The sequence below is a fragment of the Cajanus cajan genome, chromosome 4 (assembly GCF_000230855.2).
Source record: "Cajanus cajan strain Asha chromosome 4, NIPB_CcT2T_4, whole genome shotgun sequence".
NCBI lineage: Eukaryota > Viridiplantae > Streptophyta > Magnoliopsida > Fabales > Fabaceae > Cajanus > Cajanus cajan.
The window spans coordinates 78435712-78455367 of record NC_138520.1 but is presented as its reverse complement, the minus strand read 5'-3'; the positions used below and the strand labels follow the sequence as shown (position 1 = coordinate 78455367).

At 26.8% G+C, this 19656-nt stretch overlaps 2 protein-coding genes across 6 annotated transcripts; both read right to left on the bottom strand.

The window, feature by feature from the left end:
- Positions 1 to 431: 431 nt before the first annotated feature.
- LOC114916140 (LEAF RUST 10 DISEASE-RESISTANCE LOCUS RECEPTOR-LIKE PROTEIN KINASE-like 2.4) lies at positions 432 to 1488 on the bottom strand. The gene is made up of 2 exons (XM_029272259.2): positions 684 to 1488; positions 432 to 521 (listed from the first exon to the last, which is right to left on the bottom strand). Exons 1-2 carry the CDS (start codon positions 1432 to 1434, stop codon positions 487 to 489), a joined length of 786 nt encoding a protein of 261 aa, XP_029128092.1. The 5' UTR covers positions 1435 to 1488; the 3' UTR covers positions 432 to 486.
- Positions 1489 to 11952: 10464 nt separating this feature from the next.
- LOC109801875 (cysteine-rich receptor-like protein kinase 18) lies at positions 11953 to 17826 on the bottom strand. 5 transcript variants are annotated; one of them, XM_083073206.1, is made up of 8 exons: positions 16677 to 17826; positions 15275 to 15358; positions 13732 to 13914; positions 13505 to 13626; positions 13325 to 13385; positions 12806 to 13043; positions 12559 to 12712; positions 11953 to 12408 (listed from the first exon to the last, which is right to left on the bottom strand). In XM_083073206.1, exons 1-8 carry the CDS (start codon positions 17458 to 17460, stop codon positions 12076 to 12078), a joined length of 1959 nt encoding a protein of 652 aa, XP_082929332.1. In that variant the 5' UTR covers positions 17461 to 17826; the 3' UTR covers positions 11953 to 12075. The 5 variants fall into 5 exon arrangements, with proteins under 5 accessions (XP_082929332.1, XP_029128091.2, XP_082929330.1 ...); XM_029272258.2 differs by having other exon boundaries at positions 13175 to 13385; positions 16677 to 17824; XM_083073204.1 differs by having other exon boundaries at positions 13175 to 13385; positions 16725 to 17824.
- Between the last annotated feature and the right edge of the window lie 1830 nt (positions 17827 to 19656).

Below are 19656 nucleotides of genomic sequence, written 5' to 3'. Positions count from 1 at the left end.
GCTTATAAAATTGTTAATTAACTAAGGATATTTTGAGAGAAAAAAGAAATAATAGTCTAAGACGGAAGTATCACAGCATCTGCGTTATAGAAAAAGTAATCAACGCCAGAATTAGAAACAGGTCATTCATTTTTTATGAGAGAAAATTGAGGCTCTAATGTGAGAATTGTTGAAGCGCTTCACCAATCACAATTGGTCAATGTCGTGACGGCAATTTGGATCAGAAAAAAAGATAACCATTTCCCATTCCATCTCTTTCCTCCCAATTTCATTCAATTTCCAAATATAATAGTGACTTTTTTACCCTAATCAAAGGCCTCTAGATCGTGTGGAAAAAAATTAAGATGAAAGTGTCTTCAGTTTGTGACTTGAGAACTACCAAAAGCCAATAGCATGGACTAAGGCACAACACAAGGAATAAGACCAGCGTGTACTTTGACCAACATGATAAATCAAGAGCCATTGTGGATGGGGTTTACAATGGAATCAACTCAACCAACCAAACAGTTGGTTTATTTTGTCTGTTCAAAGAATGAACAAGACAAATTAAGTGACATGTTCACATTAGAATATTGGATCAACATTTGGTTGGTATAGAGAGATAAACAAAAGCAGCTCAAAACCTAGTCCTAATCAAATGCGAAACAGAAATATATATTAATCAGCAATGAACTTAGAGGTACCTGAATCTGAAGGTGCTTTGGCATCTGGTAAGAAATTAGAACAAGCTCCATCTCTGCAGTAACATGTTTGATTTGCATACCAGTCAAAACCGCATACTCCACCTGATGTTTTACACCTGTCACATTCTTCAATTCCTACTATCCATCTCACCACAAATCCTTCCATGATTGCATTGTCTACTTGGTTGAAATCATTAATATCAACCAATGACTGAGAAACTGGAACAACCACACTTGCTGTGCAAAATGGTCGAGGGAGGAGAGACCCTAACTGAGGATAAACATATTCACTAGAACCCTCATTACAAGGGAGTCTATTCATCGAAGGAGCACAACCATAGGAAAGGGTAAGATTATTGTAGTTTGAATCATAAACAAAGAGATGAGTGTCAAGGTTGGTGTTGACATGTAGTATTGGACACAAGTCTCGCAAGTAATCCACTCTAGTGATTCTCAAAGTATGTTTATCAGGGTTTGCATCCAAAACCTGGTACCTGACATCATTAATGGTTATGTAGCTGGTGGCTTTTACGCAGGTGAGTTGCATCAGAGGGTGGCCACACTCTCTAGGGCGGTTTTCTCCCCAGAATGGAAAACCTATGTTTGTTATACTCCCACAACTGATCGGATTAGTACAATCCTTATAATCATCATTGGAGCTTGAATATGGAGGTATCTGAATCAATATGAGGAGGATAATTAAGTGATGGAGAATAAGGATAGGAGAGAGGTGAATAAGCAGGGAAGCCATTGGCCAAACAAAATGTGTGTAACAATACAGATACTGTGTGACTCTAAAGAAGGAAATAGTTTTTATCATATACAATGGAATAAGTTGCTTTCAAAGATATAAGGCAGTGGTAACTGTGACTTGTGGAAAAGTTTGGATGGTTAGTTCACGTTGACTATATGCAAAGTATAGAAAATTGAATAATATATATTAATTTAATAAAATAGTATTTATTCTAATATGCAACTTCATATTTGAAATTCAGCACCAATTTTTATAAAAGAATTCAAATATTAAACCATTTAGGCTATAAATTGAATAACTTAATTAATTCAACTACTTTCCCTTCTATTTTTTAAAATGGGATGGCCTTATTTATATGAAGAAATTAAGCTGCTCTTTTACGGCTACTTATGTTTCATTAAGCGGATTAATTAATATGCTAATTAGAAATCAAATTTGTCCGGTCTACAACAACTATAAATCCTATGCTATTTGTTCTTTTATTCAAACCCACCTCTCCTATTAATTAGTACATTTATTTCCTAATTAATACCTCAAAATAAAATTAATTCACCTTGCCTTTGGAAGTTTAGATTTTTTCGATTATCATAATAAAATAATTTAAATTCTTTGTACTTTCCTACTCCCGGCCCCTTTCTTTCTATACTGTTGGATTTTTAGTAAAGTATTTTTTTTAATGTGTCGTTTTCTAAATTAAAAAAAACATTATTATTTTTTATTCAATTATATTCTTATTTTTTATCTTGTTTTTAATTGATTTTCATTCACAATTTATGTGTATTTTATTATAGAGTGAAAATGAAAAAGGACATATAATAGAAAACACTAAAATTATTTTAAGAAAAACAAAAAAAAATGTTGTATTTTTTGTTGTGTAAAAAAGCCTTAATGACTGTTAAAAATGAAAATAGGTAATATTTAATGAGTTTTTTACACAAATAATACATTTTTAAAAAAATTTACCCAAATAGAAACTGTGCAAATTTATTTTCCCAACTAACACCATTTACTGTTCGCATTTTTTTAATTTTCTTTTTCATTTTGGGCCCAAGTGATCTGTGAATTTTGCATCTGGAACGACTCGTTCTGCAACCAGAACGGGCCGTTCTGCATGCACTCTCGTGTGTTTTTTTTTTTTTTTTGCATCTGAAATGGCCCGTTCTTAAATCAGAATGGGCTGTTCTAGAGTTGAGTTTTATCTCATAACCTCAATGTTGGAACGACCCGTTCTAAACTAGGGATTTTAGCCCTTTTTAGTAGTTTGGAACGACCCGTTCTGGCCACTCCTATGCCCTATTTTTTTTTATCAATGTAATATGAATTTTAATGTTTAGGATTTTTACTTTTAATGCACTATGTCGCTTATAAACTATTATAATTATACATTATTTGGACATGTCTTCCTAATATAACCAGAGATGTGACAATAAGAATTTTTTACACAATTATATTGTTCTCTAATGTCTATCTCTGTTCTAATCCTGCTGGACTTTAACCGACCCTTGAAAGTCCTCTTGAGTTCTGGATTTGGCCACATGGACTAGTGTAAGTAGGCCAATAATCTTCATGTCGGAGCTCTCCAAACTGTCCTTCATGTTAGAGCTCCGACATGAAGATTATTGGCCTACTTACATTGGTCCAACCAACTATGTGGCCAAATCCAGAACTTAAGAGGACTTCCAAGGGTCAGCCAAAGTCCAACAGGATTAGAACAGAGATGGACATTAGAGAACAACATAATCGTGTAAAAAATTGTTCCTATTGTCACACCTCTGGTCACACTAGGAAGACATGTCCAAATATTGGTCATGGATTTAGTACCCGCCACCATTGATTTTATTGTTGTAATGAGTTTTAATAAATTTATTTAGTTATATTTATAGTGTTAATATTCAATAAATTTAATTACTTGACGTTAGTCTTTGAGACTACGTTGTGTTTGTGTTGAAAGAGTAAATTGTGTTCGCCACAATGCTAAGTTTGAAGCTAGATTTAAAGGAAACACCTTTAAAGTATGAAGCTATAGTGTCTTAAACTTGAAAACACGAGATGATAATAATGGAACCTTGTCTTAATAGATTCGAAACTTGTACGAGTCAAACTGTGACTAATAATGAAAAATATGGATAGCCTGCTCATCACACTACGAAAACATGTTCAAATAATATACTTATAATAGTTTATAAGTGACATAGTGCATTAAAAGTAAAAATCTTAAACATTAAAATTCATATTACATTGATAAAAGAAGACAATGCATAGAAATGGCCAGAACGGGTCGTTCTAAAAGCAGAACGGGTCGTTCCAAAAGCAGAACGGCCCGTTTCAAACTACTAAAAAGGGCTAAAATCCCTATTTTAGAACGGGTCGTTCCAACATTGAGGTTATGAGATAAAACTCAACTCTAGAACGGCTCGTTCTAGTTGCAGAACGGGTCGTTCCAAATGCAAAATTCACAGATCACCTGAGTCCAAAACAAAATTTAAAAAAAATGTAAACACTGAATGGTACTAGTTGAGGAAATAAATTTGCACAGTTGCTATTTGGGTAAAAAAAATTTCAAAATGTATTATTTGAGTAAAAAACTCAATATTTAACTTGTAAATTAGTAAAAAGTGGTTTGTGTTAGGAAAAACAAAGTTGTAAACACAGACGGATATTTACTTTTTAGTTTAGTGATATTTTATTTTTTTGCTTTACCTAATAATCAGGATTTGTTATAGATAGTTCTAAAAGGTAAAGTTTTGTAAGAAACAAAAATAACTAAAAATATTTAGATTTTTTAATGATATTCTTCAAAAAAATCACTTTATTACCGAATCATAATACAAGGTCCAGTTATACAACTACATGCCACTACTAGAATTTCTCTTAATGCAAGAAATGCTCTTCCTACAAATTTTTCTGCAAAATTTTATCTGCAAGTAATACCTTTGTGAATAATATATTTTTTGCGAATTTTAAAATTCGCAGGAAGTTTTCCTGCAAAATTTCTTGTGAAAAAAATTCGCAGGAAAGTTTCTTGCAAAAAAAAAATTGCAAGAAAGTTTCCTGCAAAAAAAATTTGCAGGAAAGTTTCTTGTGAATTTTTTCTCAAGAAATTCTGCAGGATTTTACAAAAAAATTAAAGAAATTACTATTAATTCTATCAATAATTCTTCAACTTTCAAATACTCACAATGAATTCATTCGAAGCATTTGTTTCCATGCCTCCAACATGTGATATATAATCTTTTAAATTATAAGATTGTAGATTATAAGCCTAACACTCAACTATACAAATTAACTTATATGGTAAGTATTGCCCCAACTTATATACTCTTTAATTGTTTTATTTTCAATCGATGTGGGACTTGAAGTTTTTTTAAAAATATTAAACTTATAAATTTAAATATATACTTTTTTATTTTTCTTGCGTATTAAAATTTGCAAAAAAATCCGCAGGAAAAGTTACATGCAAATTGTTTTTATCATTTAGTAAACATTACTTGCGAATTTATTTTTGCAAGAAAATCTGAAAGAAATAAAATAAAATTCTTACAATATTTTCTACGAATTTTTACCATGAAATTTTTTTTTCTATGATCATTAAAATTGTAGCAAAATTTGTAAGAAATATCTGCAAATTATTTTTCGCAAAAAAATTCTACGAATATTTTTTTGTAGGAAAATTTGCAAAAAAATTCTGCGATTATTTTTTTTGCAGGAAAATTCGCAAAAAATATCTGCAAATATTTTTTTGCAGAAAAATTCGCATGAAAATGACCCTTTTCTAGTAGTGTGCCTTTTAGGGAAAATAAAAATAACAAGAATAAAGCTTTTATTTACACTATACCAGTTGTTATTTTCACCCTTCAAAAGTTTCAAAAACACCCTTAAAACCTATTCTTTCCCCTCCCAAATGTAAAAATACGTCCAAGAACATTCGTAACACCTACGTTTTTTAATTAAATTAATAATATATATTTTATTATAAAATTTAAAGGGTGGATGTCAGAGAATACTTTAATCTTGAAATTATATTTTATATATTTATTTTGAGTAAATTATGTGATGATTATATTTTATATTATTATAATAATATTATTTATTTATTTTATTTATTATTATTATTATTAAAGTGGAGAAGGAATAGGTAACTAGAATTATAAATGAGTAACTAAGGATAAGTTAGAGGAGGATGAATAAGGTTTAAATTTATTAAAAAGAGAGACGCAAGAACCAGGAGGAGAGAAGATAGGAGGAGATCATCCCAAAGACCCACGTTCTTTTCTATTTGTTGATTGAGGTAAGGGGAAAATGATAATTCTTGCTCTAGGACATGGGGTAACTGATGAGTATAGTGAGGTTGGGCCCTAACCTCTGTATATTGTATGCGTTGTATGAAAAGGAGAAATCTCAATTGTTTTTTTGTTCTTGTTTATTTTCCTCCCATGTATTGCTCCTGAGTTGATATAATTTGTAATTATATAAGTTGTCTATGGGTTCTTGTGGGTGTTTTACCAAATGAATTGTTTTATGCAAGTTTTTGTTTGTAAACCATATGTTTTGCAATTTTGCAGGTTTGGTTTTTTTGATATGGCATTGGGTGCCACTTTCGCATCTTGCCGAGTGTTGTAGTACCCAAGAGTAGAGTCCGCTCTCTATTTGGTCTACTTTGAGTGAGGGACATGTCTCGCCAAGCGCTTTTGAGGCCACAAGTCTCTATGATACTCACGTCGAGTGTGGATTGAGGCCTACCGAACATAAGGACTCCAGGGGAGTCCTTGTTGGCTACCTTGTTAGGCGTGACACTAGTCACACCAGGTGGGAGTTATCTTGAGAGCTATGAGTGCTCTCTGGACGAGCTATGTTGGGTGTAGAGATTGCTCTTTCGTGAGAGCTAAAGAGATTGGTTGAGTAAATTGAATATTGATGAGTATGAAATAAATAGGTATGTTTGACAAACTACTTGAATGAGATATTTGACTCCTGGCAAATTGTGTATATAGTAAAATCTATGTTTGGTAAATAACAATTGAGAGAATGTCAAATTATATGTATGGCAAATCATTTGAGTAGCAAATTGTTGAATATATGTGAATATATAGTGATTTCATGATATGAAAAAGTTTGTGTGACATGTGTCATATGCACATAAATTGATAAATCAATAAATCATTTAATATGCAACACGCATATCTTGAAATTAGTATTAAATGCATGCAAATTCAGAATCTATGTCCATTGCATTTCATATTGCATATACATGAATTGTAATGATCAATGTATTATGAATTAGTGATTGTGTGATGGTGATAAATGATTATGTGTTATAAATGAGTGATTGTGTGATCACTACAAGAAAAATGCTGATTTTCGACGGAAATTTCCGACAGAAATAGGTAAATTTTCGACGGATTTTGCTTTTTCCAACGGATTTCAATCCGTCGGAAAAAGTGGCGTCGAAAAAAAAAATTCGTCGGAAAAAAATCCGTCGAAAATTGCTGTCAAAATTTCCGACGGAAAAATCCGTCAGATATTATAATTTTTTTTAAATTTTAATAAATTTATTAATGTAACAACTCTCATATTTGGCCTCTCAAGGGTTCTATTTTTCACAATATTTCACTATTTAGCGTGTTTTATCCTTACTTGTGCAATTTCTGGGAGACTTTCCAGAAGGTCACCCATCCCAATATTACTCCAGGTCAAGCACGCTTAACTGTGAAGTTCTGATGAGTAAGCTACCGAAATGTCTATGTATGTTGTCAGTATAATTTGTACAAATTAATTCATTTAAGTCATCCTCAAATATACAATCTCATATTTGTACTATAATAATAATATATAATAATTTTATATTACGAATAATAATAATAATAATAATAATAATAATAATATATTTAATTATTCTTTATTTATATGTACTTACTTATATAATTAACATCTACTTATTTTTATTTAAAATTGTCATTTAAATTATTTAATTTTATAATTTATAATGATAATATAATTTATAAAATTATAAATATTTATTTATTACATACTAATAAATTAAATTTTAATATTTTAAATAAATTATTAATTAATTTAATATATTTATTTACCTTAAATCAAACATATAAAATTTAAAAAAATATATTTATCCTTATTTTTTTTCTTCTAATTATCAACTATTAATAAAATACTAACTTAAAATCTTATCTAATTATATATAATATTTTCATATCAAATTTAAAACCAGATATTAGTTATACAAAAATATTAAGATCATATAGTAAATTGTCAATAAGATTTTAGTTAAATAATTTAAAATAAATAATATTTCAATTATATTGTTAATTAGTAAATAATTTATTCCAAAAATAATTAATTTTTATATTAATTATTAGTAAAATTTAATAACTTTTAATTTAACAATTAATTGGATCGATGAAATTCAACACACCATGAGTTATTGAGCGGAATAACTTTACCAAGAGTTATTTTGTAAGTTATCTTAAATCAAACATATAAAATTTAAAAAATGTATTTATCCATGTTTTATTTTTTAATTATCAACCATTAATAAAAATACTAACTTAAAATCTTATCTAATTATATCATAATATTTTCATATCAAATTTAAAACCAGTTCTTACATTTTCGACAAATATAAATTTGTCTGAAATATTCTATCAATAATATAGCTTTTCCTACAAAAATTTTCTCATCAAAAATATAAATTTTTCGACAGATTTAATTTTGTTTTATAAGAAATCATCTTCGATTAATATAACATTTTGTATATATGATTTAAGAGTAAAAGATTTTCAATTTAATGGTTGAATTTACAAAATTCACATTTAATATAAATTTATTGAGCGGTGTAACACTTAGTAAAATTTATACCATTGTAATTATAACTCCCTCATATATATATACATATGTGTGTGTGTGCATGTGTGTCTATATATATATATGATTTAAGAGTAAATTTTTTTTTAATTTAACGGTTGAATTTACAAAATTCACATTTAATATAAAGTTATTGAGCGGTGTAACACTTAGTAAAATTTATACCATTGTAATTATAACCCCCCTTATATATATATATATATATATATATATATATATATATATATATATATATATATATATATATTAAATGCGACTTTTACAATGTATTACACCGCTCAATAACTTTATATTAAATGTGAATTTGGTAAATCCAACTGTTAGATTGAAAGTTCATATCTCTTATAGATTATATATACAAAACTTTATATTAATCCAAGATGATTTGATACTTCATTTTTATAAAACAAAATTGATGTAATATATTCATTTCAAAATACACTAAAATATGAACACTTGGATTATCTTCCAGTTATTGTTCAATTTTAACAAAATTTGATATACATGTATAAAGTGATATGAACTTTCAATTTAACGGTTAGATTTACAAAATTCACATTTAATATAAAGTTATAGAGCGGCATAATACTTAGTAAAAGTTACACCGATATAATTATAACCCCCTATATTATATATATATATATATATATATATATATATATATATATATATATATATATATATATACACATACATATATATACAGCGACAACTGCACGTTTGGAATGGTGAGGCACTTGCCCTCACTACTATTTGACATATACATAATTTTTTATCTAAAAAAATAATATATTTTAAAAAATAAAAATTATATTCTAATAAAATAAATATATAGATTCAGAAAAAATGTTTATTTATTTGATATCTGTCAAATTTTTGAAGGAAATTAATTCTCATGTGATAAAAAAAATTCTTAATAATGAATTAATTTTTAAAAAAAGTTTAATTATAATATATATATGTATATATATATATATGTCTTAATATTCACATATATAATGTAATATATTAAAACAAATAATTTTTTGATAAAATAAAATTTGTAGCATGCATGGTTTTCTTTTGTGTTTTTTATTTATTGTATACGTTGATTGAAAAAATCAAAATAGTAAAATTGTATACATTGATTAAAAAAATCAAAATAAGAAAAATCATAAGATTTATATTCCATTTAGAATTGTTATTATAAGATATATTTTAAAATAAATTATCATCTAAAAATATATATTAGATATTAAAAACATATTTATATCATAAATAAATTAAACTTTATTTTTATAAATTTAACATATAGATTTTTATATTTTTAATAGTGTTAAATTATTATAAAATAAGTCTATATGATTGTAGTTCTATCCAAATATTTAAAAATTATCTATGATAGATAAATAAGTCACACTTAAAATATATATTTTTAAAGAAAGTTAGGTTCAAACCAAGTAAATTATAATAAAATATAGTATAACCTAATTTATTTTCATCTTTAATACTAATCGTAGATATATATAAAAAACTTGTAATAAATAATTATAATATATATTTATACCTTTAAAAGATATATAAAATTTTTAATACTACAAATATATATAAGAAATTAAAAATAAGAAATTAAAAAAAGAAATTAAAAATAAAAATAAAAAATAATAATTAAACATAAGATTTTCGACGAAAAATTCCGTCGGAAATAAATCTGTCGGAAATTTCCGACGGAATATTCCGTCAGAAATTTTCCGTCAAAAATTTACATTTTTCTTGTAGTGGATGGTGATGTATGAGTTATTTGATAATGATAAATATCTACTAATGTTATTGTATTAATAATATATTAATTGTGTTTTATTATTATCCCTTATTCTATGTCATGAGCTAGAGTGAGAAGCTTTTTCACTCTCTTTGTTTTCATGTCTTGGTTGTATGAATGTTGTGGTAAGTAATGTTTATCAGGATCTTGATGATGTCGATGACAAGACATAATCCTTATTTTAGGAGTGTTCTAGTAAGTCATGTGATATCAAGACTTGGATTATGAATAATATTTTTGTTAATTCTTATGATAGGATTAAAGTTTAGTTTTATGTTTTCACTTAGTAGGGAGTTTGTTATGTGATACTCTTACCCTATGTTAGAGATTTAATTTGAATTATTTATGCAGATTTAGATTAATTTTTATAAATATATTAAGAAATTTTAAATTTATCTATATATGTGTGATAAAGGACGTCAAAACATTCAATCCAAATATGTCTAGAAACATTCATCAAAAATTTATAAATGTGTTCAAAATACTTAATCTAAAATGAAAATATGTCTTTTTATAGTTAATCCAAAATTTCAAAGAAAATGAATGTTGACTATTATTAAAAAAATTACAACTAATAATTAAGGAATTATTAAATACTTTAAAGGCTAAAGAAAATGGTATATTTTTTTTACTCATTTTATTCTAGACTGAGCAAAGAAACTCCAGTAAGTACGACTTTTTTGATTAACTAATCTAGAACATAAAACGGGAAAAAAAAATCCAGATTAATTTATGCTCTGAAACACTTATTTTGAAATGCATAAATTATATTCCAAAAAACTTAATTCGGAACACGTTTCTTTATGTAGATGAAGATCATGAGGATAGAAGGTGAAGTAAGAAAATAATGAATGCTGAAGTGGGGAAGTAAAAGGGGAGGGTATAAAGATAGAGTTAATGACTTATACATTACTAGTGTAAAGATTTTTTATATTGACAATTAATTATATCTTTTATTTATGTCATATTACTGTTAAAAATAAATGTATTTATAATGACATGACACAACTAAAAGATATAATTAGTTGCCAGTATAAAAAAAATTTATACTGACAGTGTATAGGTTATAAAAATATTTTGAGAACTTTTCAAAAAGAAAAGAAGATGGTAGGTAGTAATTTCAACGGTGCAGAAGGCAAGGTTGCAAAAGTTTTAATTAATGGGGCACGTAGGCCCAAACTCAATAGAAGTCTCTTAGCCAACAAGGGCTCGATGTCATGCATTTGGGCACAGGCCCATTTTGTTTAGCTTTTCAAATTCTCTTTGCAACACGCCAGACACCAGATCTGCACACTCTGAAACATTACAACATTTTATTATTTTCTTAAATGAGAAAAGTTATATAATCGAGTAAATTAAAAATTGATGTTGAACTCTTATACAAATTAGTTATGCCAAAACTTAATTTAAATTAATGATATAACATTAAATTAGTTTAATATATTGTTTAGTATGGTGACATTACGAATTGCTAAGTAAAAAGTATATGAAGAAATTTTAATATATTTATCATATCTCAAATGCACTGTCTTAAAATAAAGAAAAAGTGGAGAAAAAATTAACAAGTAATTTTACATTAATTTACCATAAATTATATAAATTATACATTTGATTCTTGAGAAAGATATTGAAATATTATATCACTTAGTATTCTTTATAAATTGAGCTTATCCAATAATTGAATTACAAAATATTATTGTTCTTAATCTTCTCTAAAGTAGATATGAATCAAGACATTACGAATTACTAAGTAAAAAAGTTATAAATAAAATTTAATATATTTTTCATATCTCAAATGCAATATCTTAAAATAAAGAAAAAAAATGAAGAAAAAATTAACAAAGGAATATTTATCACATAAATCATATGAATTATACATTTCATTCTCGAGAAAGATATTGAGATATTACATCACTTAGTATTCTTTTTAAACAACAATATCAAAAGAAAAAAAATTATTATCGAGGAAGAAATTCACTTATAGACATTTCATTAATAGATAATGGAATGTATCTATTGATAAATTGATTGGAACTTGATTCTTGTGGGAATGTTGTTGGATCCATTCTGCCATGCAAGAAAAATGCAGGTTCTTTTGGAGTTGGCAAGTTAATTGAGTAATTACTAAGATACGAAACAACGGTTGACATTGTTGGTCTAGCATTAGGATCATGTTGAACACATAATAAACCAATTTGAATGCACTTAACAACTTCTATTTTAGAATAATTTTCTTCAATACTTGGGTCTAATATGCTTAATAGTGTTTGATCCCTCCATTGTTTCCAAACCTAGAACAATTTGTCAAATTAAAAATCAAAATTAATTCCAATATAAATTAAAAATTCAATCTTAAATAGGCTATAACAATTAGTAAATATTGAAAATGTAACATATAAACAATTTAGCAAAGGGACAAATTATTAGATTATTATACTCACATAACTTAAGAGGCCATCAGCAACACGATGCAGTTCATAAGAACTCAAATTCTTTTTTCCAGTAATAATCTCTAGAATCATGACTCCAAAACTAAAAACATCAGATTTCTCTGAAAATTGTCCAAACATTACATATTCTGGAGACATATAACCACTATAAAGTAAAAAAAAAAAAAATTAGCCAAAACACATCATATGAGGAAATAAGAATGAAATAATAACAAGGAAAAAAAAACTCTAGACTTACAATGTTCCGACAATTCTATTTGTACCCTCATGGTCTTGATTTATTTCAACAATTTTAGCTAGACCAAAATCAGAAATTTTTGGAATCATGTTTTCATCTAATAGAACATTACTTGGTTTGAGATCACGGTGTATAACTTTGAGGCGAGAAAGTTCATGTAAATAAAGAATTCCTTTGGCAATCCCTTCTATAATATTGTAACGTTCAAACCAATTCAACAACTTTGACCGTTGAGAATCTATATGTCAAAGTAAAAAATGTATATAAGTGAAACATGTATATACATAAACATATATATGTGTGTGTGTAATGCACAAATATAATCAATAAACTTTATTTAATTAAGGTGTTTAAGAGTAAGCTTCATACCAAATAAAAAATAGTCAAGGCTTTTGTTTGACACATATTCATATATAAGTATTTTATTTTGTCCTTCAAGACAAAAACCAATGAATGTCACAAGATTTCTATGTTGAAGTTTGGCTATCACTAAAACTTCATTCTTGAACTCATTTGCACCTTGCATAGAACTTTTTGAAAGTCTTTTTACTGCTATTTGTCGTCCATCAAGGAGAATTCCCTAAAAATTAAATGATTACTTATAAGAAAAGATAAAAATACAAAAATAACTATATTATATATATATATATATATATATATATATATATATATATATATATATATATATTAGTTTCTCACCTTATAAACTTCTCCAAATCCTCCTTTACCAATCCTATTCTCATTTGAAAAGTTGTTAGTTGCTGTTATAATTGTAGCTAAATTGAACCGCAAGTGTTCTAGTGTGACACTTTCATTGCCAACTGGATAAAATAAATATGATTGAATTATAAAATTAATTAAGTTGAAAAAATTGTTGAAACTTAAAAGGCATATATTTAACATGTTTTGTCTTTAACAATACTTACAATTTTCTCTAAGAAGACTCTTAATATTCTTTTTTGATGCGAACACAAATTTTTTTGACATGTGGAAGTGGTTGAAGCTTGATTTCCTCTTTGTCAAATAGTAGCATAAAAAGATAAGTGTTACAGCAACAATTGTGGATGCAATAATCAAGATTTTTGTTAGCAATCGGACTTTTCTTTTTCCTGGAAAACAATCAACATATATCATTCGCATGATGGAGTAGTAATGTCATAATATATAAATATAAATACAAATATAAATATAAATATAAATATAAATATAAATATAAAGTGATCTAAATTTTTAATCTAACAATTTAATTTACAAAATTTATATTTAATATAAAATTATTAAACGGTATAATACTTAATAAAAATTACACTAATATTATTATAATTCTTTTATATATATATATAGTCCAAATTAATTAATTAATGGTGACTTTTTAATCCATTAGGGACTAATCCTTTTTATAAAATAAATAAATATTTTTAAGATACATTCTTTTTCTAAAAAAAAGTGTACGTAAAAAATAGTATTTTAATGTAAAAAAACTAAAAGAAAAGGATACACGACGTGCCATCTTTTTTAAAAATAAATAAAAATCATGTTTAAAATTACAACATAAAAATAAAGGAAATAAAAAAAAGTAAAAGTCGTGAATATGACTTCCAAATTACTTATTTCGAAAAAATTTTAAAAAACATACTCCCAAAAGGTTAAAAAGCCTCCAAATGGTATTGGACTAGCTCTAGTCCATGTTACTCAGGCATTAGCAAGTGAACTGTTTGACCAAGCTAATGGTCAATAATTAAATACAATGAATTTGCTTAGTCAATTCAAATTTTAAGATATAATTATGATTGTAACTTTTTTTTTTTTCCATGAATATCTCCTATCTCAATCAAAGGCTAACCTTGCTCACGACTATCGCTGGATTGAAGAGTTTTAGTAATTAAATATGTTCTTAAAATTAAATCACAATGCTTGATTGAATTGGCTCCACCCATATTGTAAATAAGAAAAAATAAATGGGTGAAAATACTATATATATTACATATATGTTGTTAATTTAATGGACTGTGTAATTTAACTAATTATCATATTTTTGTAATTTAATTGTTGATAAATACTCTCTCTAAACTTATATATAACAAAAAGTGTTGGAATTTTTTTTAATTGAAATATGAAATTTTTTTAATTAAATTAATCTTAATGTTCTTAATCTAAAATTACTCTTATAGTAATAAATGAAAATAGTATTTATTATGAATATGGTCAATAATATTTTAAAAATTTTAGTATATATTTTTGTATAAAATTGTAAAAATTATATACATATATATATATATATATATATATATATATCAAATTTTAATTTGTGCGAAATTAATTACTTTTTTTACTTAAATATAACATTTTTTTAATCGAAATATAGCTCTGTTTTACTCTATGGAACACATAATTTATTTTTTAAATATGTGATGTCGATTGATACTTATTAATATTTTGAAATAAATGAGTTTAACAATATCAAGAAACCTTTGAATTGAAATATTGCAATAATTATTTGCAGATATTTGACGGAGAACGAGCCAAAATCCGGAAATTGGTTTCTGTTTAGACCTGGAATCCAAGATTTAAATGTAATTATAAACCATGACAACAAATCATGACTATTATCCCTAGATTTTAACTTAAAATGACAACTAAAATTTTTTAAGCAGACTATTGATGAATTTTCCAGAAAGAAATACATTATTTAACCGAAAAGATATAGTATTTTAAATACCGATTTAATTAAAATCATGTTTAATGAACAAAATATATATTTTAATATAAAAAAGTGTAAAAAAATTATAAATATAACTTCTTTTCAACTTTAGTCAACTAATTTATAAAAACAGATATAATATTTAGCTAGTGAAACCCATAAATAAATATAAGTGATAAGGCTAATATAAGTCAAAGAAGGAAACCCATATTTTAAAGGGAAGAAATATATGAACACGTCTCTATAATAATATTTTTTAGGTGAAAGACGTGTCTATAATAATTTTATTTATTAATAGTTATCATTTTCTATTAATTTTCATTGCATTGTTATATGTATTTTTATCTCATTCTCACCTTAATTTATGGTTAAAGAACATAGGGGTAGTAAGAGAATCCAGGTCAATTAATTTAGAAGTGCGTGTGCTATTATAAATTTTTCATTTCGAGTTCAAAAATATAGCATATGTATTTTTTTATTTTTTATTTTAGAGTATAACACATGGGTGATTAGTTGATTACCCATATAGAACATGATTTTCTTTTAAAGGGAGATGAACACTGTTGAATGCTACTTACTCCTACCTCATATCTATACAGTAATATTTTCCATAAGAAGAAAAGGCTCAACCGTCAACGGTCAGAAAGGTGTGCGGATGTATTAAATACAAAAGAAGGGAAAAGTCAAAAGAAGCTAAAACTCTTAACATGAAAAAACTTTAGATGTGATCAGTCAATGGCCATTCTCAACTGCGCTTCTTAAATACAACAATCCGGTCTTACAAATTTTCCTATATTGTAAGAATCATTTTTACATAAAAATTTTCAAGAACCAACTTTTATGAAAAAAAAAAAAAAAAGAAGAAAGTGATTAAGATTCCAAGTTAATAATTTGATTGAAACAAAATTTAGGAAACTTCTTAAATTCGATGTGTCATAAAAGCCCATAAAAAAATGCTTTAAGAACATAAAATACTTTCTTTCTTTAGAGATGTTTTAACTAAACTCGAAATGAAAATAAATAAAAAAATTAACCATCCATATATTATTAGTGTAAAATTTTTTACACCAACAACTAATTATATTTTAAATTATTTTAGTTTTATTTAATTAAATAAATAAATAATATTATTAAAAGATATAATTAATTGTCAAGTGTATAGATTATTACCTTGAATAAAAAAAAGTCTGAGAAATGAAGAAGCTATAGCAAGCATACCTGAGTGTGGACATGAAGCATTTTGAAGTCCATCCTTGCAGAAACATTGAAATTTTGCAGCATCGAAGCCACACTTTCCATCAGAATCAGTACAAGTTTTGCACTGATCCTGATTTCCCGTCCACTCCAATCCGAAACCGTCATTCAGTGCTGTGTTTATTGCATTGGAATCGGCAGACACAAGTGAAGTGATGTTTTGAGAAATAGGAATGACCACAATCTTGCATGGCCCAGTATACGAATAAGGGAAAGGTCCGAAAGTGTAGTAGACATCATTTCCACAGCCAGTACTATAGGGATTCGTGATGCTATTGGGGTTTGAACTTGAAGGGCACTCATAATACAGCGTCAAGTTAAAAAGCACATCATAATCATATTGAAAGGGAGTATTATCAAATGTGATGTTCTTGTAACCACCCACCACACAGATGTTACTCCAATCGTCCCTAGCGACTGTGAGTGTCTTTGCATCATCCCAATGAAGAATACGGTATTTGGTGTCATGGATGGTTATCTTGGGGACATTCTCTTCGCATGTGAGCTCCTGTGAACCACAATACTTATCTCTGTTTCCTCCCCAGAATGGGTACTTGAGATTTGTGACACTACTTCCGCACCTGAAAGCGTTACTACAGGTCGTGTAACTACTATCATCCTCACAGAAACAAGTTGGAACAGTGGTTGAGATCACAAACAGAATGAAAATGAAACAAGGCTCAAGAGGCACAGCTTTCATTCTTCCTAGCTACCTAGCTAAGATGAGAAAATATTACATGATGAGGTGCAGGATTAGGAACGAACAACAAAAGGAAGATGAAGGTTGAATCGGTAAACTGCGCGTATTAGATTCATTATATTATAATCAATGCACCTTTCACTTTCAACTTTGTTTTAAAGATTGCATCCAAATTTCAACACTGATGTTTCTACGAAACCCCAGCGAAACTGCAACTTAGAATTTACGGAAAACTTGGGTTTCCAATTGACCAATTATTTATCCTTTTTTTTATTTTTTATTTTTCCTATCACGAGTATCTCTCATCCAACTAGAGATTTGGCACTACTGTGAGGACTATTGACCCAAGAAGATTTGCAACAATGTGATTATCGTTGATCGGAAAAATTTGCATATTATAAGTTGACCCAAAAAAATTTCAGGGAGCAAAATATTTACTCTTGTTTGGTGTGGTGATGAAATCCTTGATACAAAAGACTGTTTTTTGGACACCGATTATTTAGAAACACTTGTGAGACATCTTTACACAAGACAAAATATACCGAGTCAAAAAAATATATAATTTGTTTAATTTATTAAAAAATAAAAAGACATTTTTTAAATGTGTTGGAATAAGACTTTTTTGTATAATAAATATGTAGTAGAGTGAAAATATAATAAATAAATTATTTTAATAGGATTTATAAGAGTTACCAGGCTCTTTATTAAATTTATACAGAGAGCATATATTACCCTTAAAATTTAATAGGCTTAACACATTTATCACTATTTATTTAAATGAGAACAGTTATATGCGACTAACGTCATCGGAAATTTTTCTTTAACGAAAAATGACTTTATGGGACTTTCTTGTAACGAGAGTATTTTCTAAAGTTTTTATTTTATTTTAATTTTTATTAATCATATTTATTTTTAAAATTAGACTTTAATATTTTTAAAATAAATTATCAATAATTAATAATCTATATCTATTGCCTATAGATATATACAATTGAAGGTCATACAAAAAAGTAAATTTTTACATGTGTTAACCTCTCAAGCATCCACCATTTTAATGAAGTTTCAAAAATTAGCATCAGAAGCCCTAAAAATAAATTAACTTTAACAAAAACAATAGCAAGATTAAAAAATATACATGTGTCCGTTTGCATGGTTATAACAAAAGCTTTTAACAGTTGTAATAACCATATTACCTTTAGCTCGAATAAAATAAAATTGGATTAATTTTAACCCAAATCAAATTTCTTTGTATATTTACTCACAGACCTATTTTGGGAAAGGATTTTTGAAGTGATCCTCAGGCCTCAAAAGTGCTCCTATCAAATTTGAGTAGCTAAAATAGAGAACTGAAATAATTTTTTTTATAAAATATTTATGTCATATATATATATATATATAAATTTTAATAAAATTCATATAATGTCTTAAAAAAGCTTTAAATTTTTTTTGTAGTATTGAGAGAAAAAATAAATTATGAATTAGTTAAACTTCATAAATTAATATGTAATTTTAATTAAAATATATTATATAATTTATTTGAGTTAATTATACAACAATACAACATGTTAATTTAATTACCACATTAAAGTGTTAAATAATCAAATTCATCTTTATTTTTATTTTATACAAAGAAATAATTAATTTAAATTAAAGATATGTATATAAATTATTTAAGTCAAATATTATATAATGTAAAAATAAAACATAATTTATTGTTATTATATATATAATATGTTTGTGTAGCATATACTAATAAATATGTATGGTTCAGTGGTAGGTTTAGTGTAATTCATGTTAAATTGGTGGATTCGAATCTGACATGTGAGTGTAGTCAATTTTTAACGGTTGAATGCTGACGTCATTTCCGAGTTAGCTACATATATAATCTCATGTGTAACTCAAACTTCTTATGTATCTGAGTTCCTGTTGGAGCCGAATTTTAAAACTCTGCTTTCACAAATGACAAATTATTTGCTTGGTTTACGAGGAGATTGTGCAATGATAGAACAATATTCAATTTATTGTTTACTCTATTATATAAATTATAAATATATCTATTGTTTAATAATGTTATGTTTTTGTCCAGTTACAAACATATGAAGTGTACAACATGATACAAAAACATGACATAACGGGGCGTCCAGAAGTTTACACCATTGCCGGATGATAAAATATAGATTGGGAATTTGCTTCAAC

Coding starts and splice junctions, on each gene's coding strand:
- LOC114916140 (XM_029272259.2), bottom strand. CDS start 1,434: ATGGCTTCCCTGCTTATTCACCTCTCTCCTATCCTTATTCTCCATCAC. Junction 522..683: donor CAAAGCACCTTCAGATTCAG/GTACCTCTAAGT, acceptor TTCTTTGAACAG/ACAAAATAAACCAACTGTTT.
- LOC109801875 (XM_029272258.2), bottom strand. CDS start 17,460: ATGAAAGCTGTGCCTCTTGAGCCTTGTTTCATTTTCATTCTGTTTGTG. Junction 13,386..13,504: donor GATTTGGAGAAGTTTATAAG/GTGAGAAACTAA, acceptor TTTAATTTTTAG/GGAATTCTCCTTGATGGACG. Junction 12,713..12,805: donor AATAGAATTGTCGGAACATT/GTAAGTCTAGAG, acceptor TTTACTTTATAG/TGGTTATATGTCTCCAGAAT.